Source organism: Anomalospiza imberbis, chromosome 3, assembly GCF_031753505.1.
Source record: "Anomalospiza imberbis isolate Cuckoo-Finch-1a 21T00152 chromosome 3, ASM3175350v1, whole genome shotgun sequence".
In the NCBI taxonomy this organism is placed as follows: domain Eukaryota; kingdom Metazoa; phylum Chordata; class Aves; order Passeriformes; family Viduidae; genus Anomalospiza; species Anomalospiza imberbis.
In genome coordinates, this window is record NC_089683.1 from 94,408,010 (window position 1) to 94,422,373 (window position 14,364).

Genomic DNA, 14,364 nt, shown 5'->3' on the forward strand with positions numbered 1-14,364 from the left:
CAGGTGAAAAACTGTGTCAGTATAGTCTGACCTCCCCTGCAATGCAGTCTGTAAGACCTGTTTGAAATAATGTTTAGGATGTAAATTTTTTTTCCAGGTAAAGCATCAGCTCTCTTTGTTACATTGCTCCAGTAATTTATTACATTGCTCCAGGGATTTGTTGCAAACTGGTGCTTTGTTTCTTATCTAAATATTTGCAGTTTCAACCTCCAGCTTTTACCAGTTCTGTCTCTAGATTTCAAGAGATGGAGGTTTCATCTCAGAAACCTCTGCAACTATTGGTAGTTTTCTTTCTGCATCCTTTCCTTTCTCTTGGTACTTAGAAGTTGGTATGTCAGTGAGAATTCAAGCTGTGACATGTTCTGTTGCTTTTAGAGACCAATGTTAGCCATAGTTTTAATGTATAAAAATATAGCTTATACTGAAATGCCATTGCGTGATTTTTTTTTTAGAAGGCAGTATATAATTCCCTTTAGTAAATAAAAGAGAAAAGCAATTGTTAAATTGCATTCCTTACAACCCCCATGTCAGTACTAAAAGTATGCTAAAATTTAACCTATGTGTATATAGTCACTTCTCATTGACACTGCCATCAGGGCTTAATACAGCTTCCTACAAATGCCTTTACATTCTGACAGTGCTTCAGGGCTACTTTCATACTTTATTGTATTTTCTTTTTTGCTCATGGTATGTGTGCAGTGAGATTTATTCATTTTTGTAGAATGGACCAGTTTGTTAGGAAGCTCTGAGGAATGTGTGGCAACCCGTTGCCTGGCAGTTTCACATGCTTCTTTCAGGCTACAAACAAGTTCTGTATTGCTGGAAGTAATGTGAGAACAAACGAGAGACAATTGTGGAAAACCTGTGTCCTGCAGTTAAGCAGAGGGAGTTCACCATTGGGGGCTCCTCTGCTGGGACTCTGAAATGTTCTCAGATTAAAAACTACCAGTTTATGAGATTTGGAGCATGGTGCTGCTGCTGTTCTTTCTCCTTGATCTTGTAAAAAGTGACCCAAGCAGGCAGAGCAGACCGTGTTTGCATTTTTCTATGGGCCTGCTGAGGGTAGAGCAGTGTTGTCAAGCCTGGCACTGGGGAAAGATTGCAACTGTACCAGCAGTGTTAATGGGATTCACTTCTGTAGCTCCAAACAACTGGGCATCTGTGAACAGCAAAGAGCTGTAAGGGAAAAAAAAACAAACAACAAACAAACAAAAATTAAACAAAAAATAAAAAACAACAAACAAAAAAAAACCAAAAAAAGGTTTGGAGATAAATGGAAAAGAGCTCACACTACACAGGAATTAATTAATGGTGGCATGGACTGATTAGAAGTCTATTTGTTGCACATTACTTCTTAAAGATGCAATTTTATAAATGAACAACACAGAGGCAACTTAATGAAATGGAGAAGAACAGCAGTTTACGCCAGGAGGTTTAGTCAGACTGCTGGGCTAGTAAAGATGAGTAACCCTGTAACTCACCTCATGGCTCAGGCAAGGGATTCTCAGAGTGGTGTCATCTAATGATAGTTTTCTCAAGGCAGGAAATATTTTCCTGGATTATAAAACATTCAAAAGTTGGATATCAAAAAATAGGAGTACAGCAGAGAGGAGAAGTAGCTATTGCAGGTGAAATGAAGGACTGAATTTTAATCACTTGATAAAGACAGGTAGTACTGATTTATTATTGCTGGCTTTAAATGTGTTCCCTCCTCTTTTTTATCCTCTGTAATGAAATTGACCATGATTCAAATCCTTTTCTCTCTTGCTTTTTCTTTTTTTCTCTTAAGTGAACAGAAGTAATGTCTTGAAAAGTACAGGGAAATAATGTTTTTTCTTCATCTTTTACATACAAATGTTTTGGAAAACCCTGTAGACACCTGAACTTGTTATTTCTTGTGCCACTGATGAAAAAAACTGTTGTCTTAGTTACTTGTAAAATATATGGCAATAACTAAAACTTCTCAACATTATAGAAATGCAAAATGGTTTGAGTTTGTTGTAAGTATGAAGAAAGTAATGATTTAATAAATTCACAGACTATCTTGACAGTAGTATAGCTGTCCTGTTACTGTGATGTTCCTGAGCCACAGTTTTGATGGCATTTAATGCTAGTAAGTGTTTAGTTATTTCTAAGACTCAGTGGACTTTATTGTTCCTAGTACTGTGTTATAAAAGCTCAGCCTCAGTCTGGACAGAGCAGGCAAGAAGTTTTGTTACATGACTGCTGAGGAACACAATTTCATTCATTTCGTTTCTGCTTAATTCTCCAATGAGGGGGAGCCACAGTGTTGTACATGTTTATATAGATGTGACTTATGTAAACTGTCATTGTCCTTCTTACAGTTTTGTTGTCATACGTGAGGCCTGTGAGTTTTACTGGGAAGGACAGCATATAAGGATTTCAAACTAATACTAAAAATCGAGAGCTTGTTTTTCATTATTTTTTTTGTGTAGATATCTATGCTTGTTTTGGAAGCTCTTCTGAAATCACAAAGTAGTAATAATTTAAAGATGTATTGTGTACAGTTTTATGAAATGTCATACCTTAATGTAATAAAATATTTTAATGTTTTAATTTTTCAACTAGAAACGTCTGAAAGCAGCTGAAGCAGAAAGTAAATTGAAACAAGTATACATCCCCACCTAGTGAGTATAACAACAAAGTCATTTTTTTTGAGTAATATACAGGTAAAATTGAAACAGTAACATGCAGTTGCATGCATGGTATTTTCCTAGTCATCTCTCTAATGGTTACTTTCACAGGATTTGTTATATGCACAGATATAATTGGAAAATGCCAGAAACTCTTGTCTTAAGTGAAACCTTCTTTACCGATCTTTGTTTTTGACCTGCAATCTCTTTGTGTGGAATAAGAAGTCTTACAAAGCCTGATCAAGTACTACCTGTGGACAGTTCATATGCAAGAAGAGCCTATTAATTTAAAAAGCAGTTTTTTCAAAATAATACCTTCCAAATCTCTGTAGCACAACACTTCATATTTGCATCAATGCAATATTTCAAAGTAGAAGCAGTTGTTAATTTAGTTACATTAAAAAAAATCAGAAAATCAAAAAATCAAAATCAGATAATTTCCCATTATCTGGCTGATTAAAATCTGTTCTTCATGTAGAGACAAGAGATGTTCTGGTTCTAAATCAAAGGTAGCACACAGCCCCAGATCTTCTGTCTTTGACCACGTGCTATTAATGCAAACTTGTTTTCTTCTTGAGGAGTTTTTGATCTGTATTTCTTTTATATTTAAACTGGATGCTATATCTGCTTCTGTTAACATGTGGTTTGCAGAAAAAAAGATAAAATCCCTCCTTCATATTCATAATTTCCTCAATATTATGACAAGAGAAAGGTTTCCAAATCACTTTTTTCTAAGCTTTCTGTGGGTATATTCAGTTTACTTATATATGAACTTCCCATTGTTGTGAGTGTTTGTATAACAGAAGAACGTAATAACAAAGGAAGTACTTCACAAATATTTTTGATGGCTTGTGTAAATTACATACAATAGAGTTTTATTTCCATATTTCATACTGCCTTTTCTCTCTTAAACAGATGTAACAATGAAAGCAGCAGACTGTTAAATTAATTATTTTAATCTTATCTCAGAGCAAATGTTGTGAGTTTTGAAGCTCACATCTCTAATAAGTCACGCTGTTTAAAAAAAAAACCTAAAAACTCTACTATGAGTGTTCCCTAACCTTTTCAGATGAGTGGTTATGCTTTAGGAAAACCATAAGGTGCTCAGTCTTTACATTATGCTTTTTCAATTTAATTTCCTTGGTCCATGTGGACAGTTATGGATTTTCAATATGTTCACAGTAGGGACCAGCTGTGTTGGATGGCAAAATGTGTTTCAAAATATGTGATTTTTGCACTTTTATCTTACTGCCTGTCTTTTGCCTCCATTTTAAGACAAAATCCCTAGTCAACAGTAGGAGAATGGTAGGACTTATCAAGGATTTGATATCTGTGGTGGTCATGGGATTGCTAAATGCTCTGCTTCAAGACTCATTTATTGCATTTGAAATCTGAGTAGAATTGATGCTCAGAGCTGAGTACCTTTTTGAACTTGATCATTAGGTGTTTCCTGTAATTGCAAGGTTCTGTCCTTAATTCCAGAGAGTCCCTTTCGATTAATGGCATTTCTGAAAGGTAACTAAGCAACAGATCATAATGTAGAAGACTTAATTGTCTTTCAAGCTCTTCTCCTGTACCTTGAGCCCAGGGTAAAGAATATGTGGAAATTGTAAAATTGTCTCTTGCTGATACAGTGAAAAAGGAGAAGGCAGGAGACAGACTTGTTGGCATTTGAAATAGAGACTTGATACAGCAAAGGTTTCTTCAACTGTCATTTTAACTTTTCTTGCATATATTTTATGCTACCTAAAATGACAAATAATTATCTCAGGAATCAATGTATCCAGCCTTGCATTGTATTGAGAGTAATTTAGACTCATAAAGTTGAAACTCTGGAAATATTGCACTTAATCTAGTGAGGAATTATATTAATGCTTTCTGAATTAATTGAGCTATAAAGTCCTACTTCACTGAAGTATTAGAAGTTACAATAATTACGAGAAAGATACAGTATAATAATATTAAAAAGCTTAACATAAATATCCAAAAAACAGTTAGCCTTCTTAGAGAGGACGTAGTTTAGAAGAGAACTGAGACAGAACAACCTGATATATGGGTGAGTTTTGCCATAGATATAAGACATTTGTATTATGTGGGCACTTCTTTTTCAGACAGGAGGCTGTTTGACCTTTTCCTGGGATCAACAACCTTGTAGTATTACACGCAGTAGCTCCTCTTGTTATACTTCACCCAAAGTCCATCCTCGACTAATAAGCCGTATCTGTTGACTAGAACCACCTTCTAAAATTCCATGCAGTGTCAGACTGTTGTTAATGCTTTGACCCTGAGAGTTGGTCTTTTATGAGCTTACCAAGTAGCTTAGACCATGTGAGCACACTAAAAGCTGCAAATTGGAGCGTCAGAGCAACTCTTAACTTAGCAAGTGTCTGACAATGCTGAAAATAATAGAGGAGTACAAAAGTTACTCTTGCTGTTTAGAGAAGATTTTATAAATGTTGTCAGCACACATCAGAATTCCACAATTAGATTGTTTGTCTTCATGTTGACTAACCAGTTAATAAAACCAACTTTTTTTTTTTTTCAACTTCAAAAAAATTTATTTAAAGCAATAAACCAAATCCCAATCAAATATCCAGCAACAATGGGAAACCTGCTGCAGTCAACGGAACAATGGGAGCCTCTTACCAGGCACAAGCCACAGTAATAGGTCGGGCTTGTGAAAGCTGCTATAGTAAGTAAATATATTTTTTAATGACTCAAGAGTTTGGGTGAATCTTAGTATGTGCTGTTAGAAAAAAAGGTTTGCACTTTTGTTAGCCTATGACAGAGGATAATTTGCAATTGCTCTTACAGCAGAAATATCTTTAAAGTTAGAGCTGCTTTCAGTACATTAATTAAAATATTCAAATGTCTTTATGATTTATTTTTTAACAATTCATACAGCACAGAAAGTTTAAGTAGTATAATATGATGGCATTGATCTGTTATTCCTTTACCTTCATGAAGTTGGATTCAAATTTATTTTTGGCTTTTCTTTAAGGCTGCAGGGGTTTTGAGCTGTTTTTTTTTTTTTCTTTGCATGGTTTTGGGGTGTCTTTTCCCCCTCCACTGTTGTTGGGGAAAATGGAGAGGACTATTGTTTCTTTCTAGTATTTTGTGTGTTTCTGATAATTTTTGTTGGACTTCTTGAAATAGCAGGCCTCAACAGAGGTTATATGAGAGCAGATATAAAATCCAACTTAATTAGCCTGTCTTCCAGGGTGAGATTAGAAATATTGGGATTGCTGTTTTTTTCTGGTAGTCCTCTGGGAGAAAATCTCCGCAATACAAAATCCCTGGTTTGAAATTCATTATAAAAGCATTTCCAAAATTTCCATTTGGAGTTCACCTTTCTGGTGCTTTTGTAAAAATAAAAAGCAACAAACAATTAAAGTTCTTACTTTCCATGTCAAATATATAAAATCTTTATCCATACAATGCTGTGCTATTGCCATGTGTTATGTCCATTATATAGTCATCTATTACAGCATTTGGATTGATTGTAGTGAATATAGCACGCACCAGTTCACCTGTACTGCTTTCTCCTCCTTAGCTCCGCAGTCTCACCAATGGTATTCTTGGGGCCCTCCTAATATGCAATGTAGGTTGTGTGCCTCTTGCTGGATTTATTGGAAGAAATATGGTGGCCTGAAAATGCCCACACAGACAGATGAAGATAAGCTGTCTTCCAGCCAACCAACAGAGGTAGGATTGTGTAGATAAACTTTTCTAAAACAAAACATGGTGCTTTCAAAAGACTGCTGTGATTTGATTATTTAATGGAATTTTTTAATGTATATATTCAACTTTGGTATTACAAAACTCAGTTTATTAATCCTTTTTCTATGTTAAGTAGATCTGTACAGTGCTCAGGACTTGCCATATCTTTATTTGACTACTCGTTGTATAAACAAGCATGTGCTTCCAGCATTTTTTGTGTACAAATGTAATTTTGTCTGTCAAATGGTGAGTTATCTCTGAAATGTTAAATCTACTATACAATATCTCATTTAGGATGGCATTATATATCCATTCTCAATGTAGCTGTCTGCTCTGTGGCTTACAGCTTCCAGCACAGGCCTGTTTTTTGTAAGGTGCTTAGGCATGATATGAATGTATTCTTGTGGGTTTGTGCAGCTGGGGATGTTTGGGTGCTGTGACTTAGATGTGCCTTACGCTCTCTGGGATGTTTGGGTGCTGTGCCTCAGATGTGTGTGTTACACTCTCTGGGATGTTTGGGTGCTGTGGCTCAGATGTGTGTGTTACGCTCTCTGGGATGTTTGGGTGCTGTGGCTCAGATGGGTGTGTTACGCTCTCTGGGATGTTTGGGTGCTGTGCCTCAGATGGGTGTGTTACGCTCTCTGGGATGTTTGGGTGCTGTGACTCTGATGTGTGTGTTACACTCTCTGGGATGTTTGGGTGCTGTGGCTCAGATGGGTGTGTTACACTCTCTGGGATGTTTGGGTGCTGTGACTCTGATGTTTGTGTTACTCTCTCTGGGATGTTTGGGTGCTGTGCCTCAGATGTGTGTGTTACACTCTCTGGGAAGTTTGGGTGCTGTGGCTCAGATGTGTGTGTTACGCTCTCTGGGATGTTTGGGTGCTGTGGCTCAGATGGGTGTGTTACGCTCTCTGGGATGTTTGGGTGCTGTGCCTCAGATGGGTGTGTTACGCTCTCTGGGATGTTTGGGTGCTGTGGCTCAGATGTGTGTGTTACACTCTCTGGGAAGTTTGGGTGCTGTGGCTCAGATGTGTGTGTTACTCTCTCTGGGATGTTTGGGTGCTGTGGCTCAGATGTGTGTGTTACACTCTCTGGGCTGTTTGGGTGCTGTGGCTCAGATGTGTGTGTTACTCTCTCTGGGATGTTTGGGTGCTGTGGCTCAGATGTGTGTGTTACACTCTCTGGGATGTTTGGGTGCTGTGGCTCAGATGGGTGTGTTACGCTCTCTGGGATGTTTGGGTGCTGTGGCTCAGATGTGTGTGTTGCACTCTCTGGGAAGTTTGGGTGCTGTGGCTCAGATGGGTGTGTTACTCTCTCTGGGATGTTTGGGTGCTGTGGCTCATATGTGTTCGTTACGCTCTCTGGGATGTTTGGGTGCTGTGGCTCAGATGTGTGTGTTACACTCTCTGGGATGTTTGGGTGCTGTGGCTCAGATGTGTGTGTTACACTCTCTGGGATGTTTGGGTGCTGTGGCTCAGATGTGTGTGTTACACTCTCTGGGATGTTTGGGTGCTGTGGCTCAGATGGGTGTGTTACGCTCTCTGGGATGTTTGGGTGCTGTGGCTCAGATGTGTGTGTTGCACTCTCTGGGATGTTTGGGTGCTGTGGCTCAGATGTGTGTGTTACTCTCTCTGGGATGTTTGGGTGCTGTGGCTCAGATGTGTGTGTTACACTCTCTGGGAAGTTTGGGTGCTGTGGCTCAGATGTGTGTGTTACTCTCTCTGGGATGTTTGGGTGCTGTGGCTCAGATGTGTGTGTTACACTCTCTGGGATGTTTGGGTGCTGTGGCTCAGATGGGTGTGTTACGCTCTCTGGGATGTTTGGGTGCTGTGGCTCAGATGTGTGTGTTACGCTCTCTGGGATGTTTGGGTGCTGTGGCTCAGATGGGTGTGTTACGCTCTCTGGGATGTTTGGGTGCTGTGGCTCAGATGGGTGTGTTACGCTCTCTGGGATGTTTGGGTGCTGTGGCTCAGATGTGTGCAGTACGCTCTCTGGGCTGTTTGGGTGCTGTGGCTCAGATGTGTGTTACACGCTCTGTGTTCTCTCCCGCAGGAGTCGCATGTCCGAACTCACCTGTCCCGGCAGGCCACGCAGGGCACCCCGGTCCGTAACACGGGCAGTCCCAAGTCGGCAGTGAAAACACGGCAGGCTTTCTTTCTGCACACCACCTGTTGGACAAAACTGGCCCGTCAGGTCTGCAAAAATACCCTCCGGCTGCGGCAGGCAGCGCGACGTCCCTTTGTCCCTATTAACTGTGCTGCCATTAAGGCAGAATGTAAGATGTTTTTTTAATTCTTTGTTCTGCGTGCTGTGCTTCCCACCCATTTTTGTCTTTTAATTTTATTTTCTTTTTCAATAAACATTTCTTGTCTATACGCTTTTGCTTTTCATTTTTTTTTCCATTTGTCCAGCATATTATTGACACATTGGATAAAGTCTGGTTGCCTTGAACAGATCTTAGGCTGTGGGAACATTTCAAATTAATTAAAAAGGGGATAACTATTACCTCATTCACTTTCAAAAATTGACAGTAGCAAAAATGGGGAGCAGTTAGAGAAAATCAGTGCCACAACATAGATTCTTCCTACTAGGCAGAATGAAAGAAGTGTGCTTTTCTGTTGTTTTTTATTCTTTGCTGAGCAGAACCTATAGATCTGTACATGTTGTACTTTTTTCAGTGAGATTGGTCAAAGAATCAGGAGCTGGGGTTTCATAATAATTTAAATGTGGTGTGCAATACAGTCCTTTGTCACTGTGACAATCAGATGGTGGTGATAGCCACGTTTATTCATCATAGTTGCATCATTTTGTTTTTTTCTGTTCCAGTTTTAAATTTTAATTCCAAATAAAATTCTCCATTATACTTTTTTTTTTGTTTAATAGCCAAAATAGAAAGATCTGATGAATTTCTAGTTGTATGACAAAAGGCTATGAGTTTTTGTAGATAGCGATAGTAAGTCTCTTTACCTGCATATGTGTGTAAATTCTGCTGCAAAGTCACTGAATATTTCAACAGCTTTTGTATCTGCACTGGGCACATTGTTTTACTGTTCACCCTGTCTGGCTATGATTCCCAGTCTTCCATAGGTACTGTTCTTGGAGCAGATGCTTGGTATTCCAGGATGAGGCATGCTGGCTCATTGTACTGTCAATTGTATTAGAATTGAAGAGAACTTTTAAGATCATTAGATGTAGGGTTTATAAGCATGTTCATTAGATTAACACTAAATGTTTTCCCAGCATACTTATCTGGGATGCAGATGATGTCTGCTGTGTTTATAAGAAATTTACTCCACAGAGGCTTGAAATATGATTTTGAGTAATTATTTTCCCTTTATGTACTTCAAGACCAGCCATTGTGCATATGCAAACTCTTCAACTACTTCTGCAGTACTCCAGAACTGGCTGAATATTTCTGTTCATTGTCCTTGTCTAATTTTTTAGTTGTTCGTTCTTCTTTTAAATCTGTGCAAGTCAGGAAAAACTTTCAGATTTCAGGAAACTATGTGTCGACTGTGTGAATAAAATGAGCTGTTCTTCATGGAAGAAGTATATCTAAAGATGGATTAAGATTATCTTTTTTATCTTCAATCCAAAATAAAGGTTACTTTCTGATAGAAAGGTATTGTACCTTAAAATTTGTGTTTCTGCTGAATCATGGAGGAAAATTCAGAAGTTCACTTGAACCTTATATCTTTTTATCCATATTCATACTTTTTCTCACTCATTGCAGTAAAAAAAATTCAAAAGATGAAACTTTTGTTTAAGGAGAAGAAAAAAACAGAAGAAAAAATTTAATCCAACTGTTAATTGTTTATACTAGGATGTGTTCAGCCTTTAAAGAGAGGTGTGAAATGCTGAGCTTTTCAGTAGGAAATAGTAATTCTTGCTTCAACTGGCAGTGCTGTGAGTGTTTTCTCTTTGCTTCTTTGAGTGAAAGAGTTCTAAATCAGATTAACAGCAAGAGTAGAAAGACTTTTTTTCCCCTGTAGTGTCTCTCTTTCATGATTCTTTTTGCTTAAGCAAATTTTGGACCTTGTTGTTTTGTCTTTGAATTCTGATGCTTCCTGATTAGACCTAACATATGTTGAAGAAAAAAAAGTCATAATTGTTAATGATTTTTGAACACAGCATTAAAATAATGTTCTAACAGTGGAAACTTAATTATACCCCAACTAATTTAAGTCACATTTCTTCGTATACACACACATATCTACAATCCATGTTCTGTTTCTGGCAATCTGTCTTTCTGTGGAATCACTACGCTGCTTTTACCTGCATTGACATTGTCATGTTCTTGCTCTAGTAAAGGCAAAAAAGTAAAGAAAAAAATATTTTCTAGTTTTATTCCTGTACTATCATCTGGTGACCTGTTCTCAGTGCACTCTATAGATTTTAATGTTGTACCTAAACAGTCTCTCTTTTCCTGTGAATGTCCTGAATCCTTTTCTAAGGTTATCTTGAATTTTTGGATTTTTGGATTTTTCAACAAGATCCTTAATTAGCAGTAATGACTTCCTATGCTGGATCCACTGAGTAATTACAGTATTGAATGAATATCTGTGTTGGTGTTAGAAATGTTGCACTCATGCTTAGCCAATAACCTGGCCAGAGTACCAGGTCACTCATGATGTGATATGGCATGAGATGGTTACAAGGCCCAAGAACTGATTTGGAATTTGTTTTCCGTGTTGGTTTGCTGCAACTTGAATCTAATGGCTTCTTAGATGCTTTGTCAGACTCACCTGACTCTGTGTGTGCCAAACCAGTTCTTGAAAACGTAACTGCATTTCCCAACTATATTGCATTAGGCACCATAACAACACTCAGAAACCATAAAATCTGAAGACAGAAGGCATGGTGGGGCACTTATCCCAGCTGCCTACCAGGTTTTATGCCCACTTAATCTTGTGCAATTTGTTAAAGTGCCAGGTTGTAAATGAAACTGATTCTCAGATCTGAGAAAGACTGTCTGAACAAGTGTGTCACAACTCAGTCATAAAATAAATTGGTTTTTGCATTCCACCTGTGTACCTGAATGCATCTGCAGGTACTTCTCATGTCTTGGAGGAGGATGGAAGCTTCTGGGAATGATAACCTAAGGCCCAAGCATCTTTTAGATGAAAACCAGTGTTTGACAGAATATTTTCTCTTATTGAACATCCACTCACATCCTCTCCCTCAGCCCATTATATCCACAGGCAGAAAACAAGGTCCTATTATGTGTTCTTTATTCCTTCAGACAGTGCAGAGAATTAGACTTTCCTCATTAATGAAGCCTATAGCATGACCCCTGCTCAGATGCCAGCAGGAGGTAGTGGAGAGGATGCATTTACATCCCAGTTCAATCTCGGGATGGCCACCAGGAGCTTGAGAAGGCACAGCACCTCCTGCTAGGAGCACAAAGCATCATGGAAAGCTCAAACTTTGTTCTGTCTGAACTTTAATAGACTCACTGTGGTTGGTGACAATAAACTTGTCTGATGGTTCTTCAGGAATAATTAGAATTGGTGAACTGCTTTGGTAAGATGAAATTGTTGTGGTCTAAATCTCATGCACTCCCTCCTTTTTAGTTTGAATATATTGCATGGTGTCTTTAGAAAGTTAAGCAAGACCATCCTATCTGGGGAAGGTCTCTTAATTAGAGAAAGGCAAAGTGAGCATTCTTCTCTGCAGTCACTGACGAGACTGGATCTGTTTGCAGCTCACAGGCAGGTCGATAAATGCCTGGCAGTGAGCCATGCGTCTGTAAACATTATTGCTTCAGCACAGGGAGACTTTTGAGGGATTTTATTTTTTTCATTCCTTGGATATAGTTTTATCACTATAACTATATATATTAATTATAGTAATTTAGATCTGGATAACCACATGCTGCCTGTGTAGACATGATTGTCAAAATGTTTTCAGTGCATGGTAATATATTATCTGTATAATATATGTATTGTTATCTGGAAATGGGTGTACTGATTATGATGAAAATTTGTTATACATTTAAATCTTCAGATTTATTAACAAATATGGTACATAGTACTTGCTAGTGATCTAGTTTGATGAAACAAAGACAAGTGAAAACAGTAGAATATGCAAAATATTACTGATTTGTCTTTTTAAGCATAAAGTTTGTATTTTACTGACATAAAGCTACCTATTCATCTGAATTGAGTAACATTTATGGGTATTGGTTCACAAACTATGTTTTGCATCCTTAATTTTGACAGCTATGGAAGAGCTTTTAGCTGTATCTAAGATGAAAATATTTTCACTGTTGTTATCTTTGAAGGCAATTTGTGCCAGATTTTAATAGCCAGCAAAAAAAATTGACAGAGCATATTATTTTTTTTAAAGTTTCTAAGAATACAATTCAGGGAATACAGTACAGATGATCTGCTTTTTCACAGAGATATGATGGAATGTCAAAGAGAAATAACTTGTTAATGAGAGTCTCTCTAAGCTTAAGAGATCTACAAATCTAATTTTTTTAAAAAGTAAATAATTAGAAAATACTTTCATTTCTAAAAGCACAGCCTCATTTGTTATCATCTTCTTGGCATTACTGATTTTATTTACCTCTGTAATGCCTACATCAGTTATCATGCTTGGCAGCTTTAAAGCCTTGTAAAAAATGTGTTTCACACTCTGGTTTGTAATGTTATTTCCCAGAATTTTTGTAGTTGTGCTGTGTCCTCTTTAGGGTTATGGTGCCCCAAACTATGTGCACTTCAAGATACAGATTTCCCATAATTTAAAAAAGCTATGTTTTCTATTTTCCTGTCATCATGATTTCTAACATTCTGATTTTGATTTGTTTTTAGTATTGTCTAGATATTTTTAGAAAGCTGTTGATGCTGACTTCATGAATACGATTCAGCTTTGTGATAGTGTAGAAGCTATCATTATATCTATATATTACATTGATTTTACTTCTTCAGAATTCATTTACATGCAGTACTTGATGCTGCTCCTGTCCTTTGCGATCAGTTTTAGCTTTGATTATGCTCAGAAATTTCTTATCAGGAAGTTTTAACTCTCTAATCAACTCTTTTGCTGCCCTTTTATATGTTGAACAGCAGAGATAATTTGGGGATTACATAGGCAATTAATTTTAATGAGGTTTTAATTCCTGAAAAAGCCTCTTTTACCCTCTAACAGCTGAACAGCAGAGGTCTTTGGTGACATAGTTTGGTAAAAACTCTCTGAAATGCCAAATTGGATGCCAGATCAGCTGCATGGGAGCAGGTCATGGTCCCCTCAGAGGATCCTTGCAGGCCTATGGGACTGGCACTTAGTGGTTTATAGGACATGTAAGTAGGAAGGGACCCTGGAGGTCTCTAATCCCACCTCTTGCATAAGGTTCATGTACTCATGGGCCTTTAGACCAGATGAGCTTTTTGTATCTCCACAGATGGAGACTGCACGACTTCTCTGGGCACCTGCTCCAGTGTTTGATCAACCTCAGAGTAAACAATCTTATTCTTGTATCTAACAATCTCCTGTCTCCCAGCCTGGCTGCTGCCACAGACAGGAACAGTGTGTTGTCCTGTCCCTGTGTTCCTCTGGGCTCAGTGTCTCTGTGCTCTGCTGCTGGGAGGCTACAGGTGCCAACAAGGTGTCCCCTTGTCCTTCCCGTCTCAAGGCTGCCCAGACCCAGATTCCCTGGGCCCTGTATGTCCTGTGCTCAAACAACTAATCTGTCAGCTGGCCCTGCTCCTGTGTGCCTGTATCTCTTCTGTGGTGGGGACCCCAGAGCTGGACACGGGCTCTGGCCGTTGTTTGCCGTGGACTGAGGGGAGAGGTGACCTCCCTCCCTGGCTCTGCTGGGCGTGCCTGTGCTCACGAGGCCCAGCACGCCATCGTCCTTCCTGCTGCAAGGACACACCACCGAGTCACGAGAACACACTAAACTTGTTTTCCCTTCCAAGGTCCTTGTTGGCTCTCTTGACGTTTCCAAATTTAACTATGTGCCTCTATTAATAATGCAACCTTCTGG

The 14,364-nt window shown here is 38.5% G+C and overlaps 1 protein-coding gene across 5 annotated transcripts in view; it reads left to right on the forward strand.

Annotated features, from left to right (window-relative positions):
- The window catches only part of MTA3 (metastasis associated 1 family member 3), a 154,098-nt gene that overhangs the window by 94,856 nt on the left and 44,878 nt on the right, over positions 1-14,364 (forward strand). For all 5 annotated transcript variants that reach the window (XM_068185842.1, XM_068185843.1, XM_068185841.1 and 2 more), the window contains exons 11-14: positions 2,590-2,648; positions 5,222-5,346; positions 6,208-6,359; positions 8,427-8,649. In XM_068185842.1, coding sequence (XP_068041943.1) covers positions 2,590-2,648; positions 5,222-5,346; positions 6,208-6,359; positions 8,427-8,649 — 559 coding nt within the window. The remainder of the gene's footprint in view (positions 1-2,589; positions 2,649-5,221; positions 5,347-6,207; positions 6,360-8,426; positions 8,650-14,364) is intronic.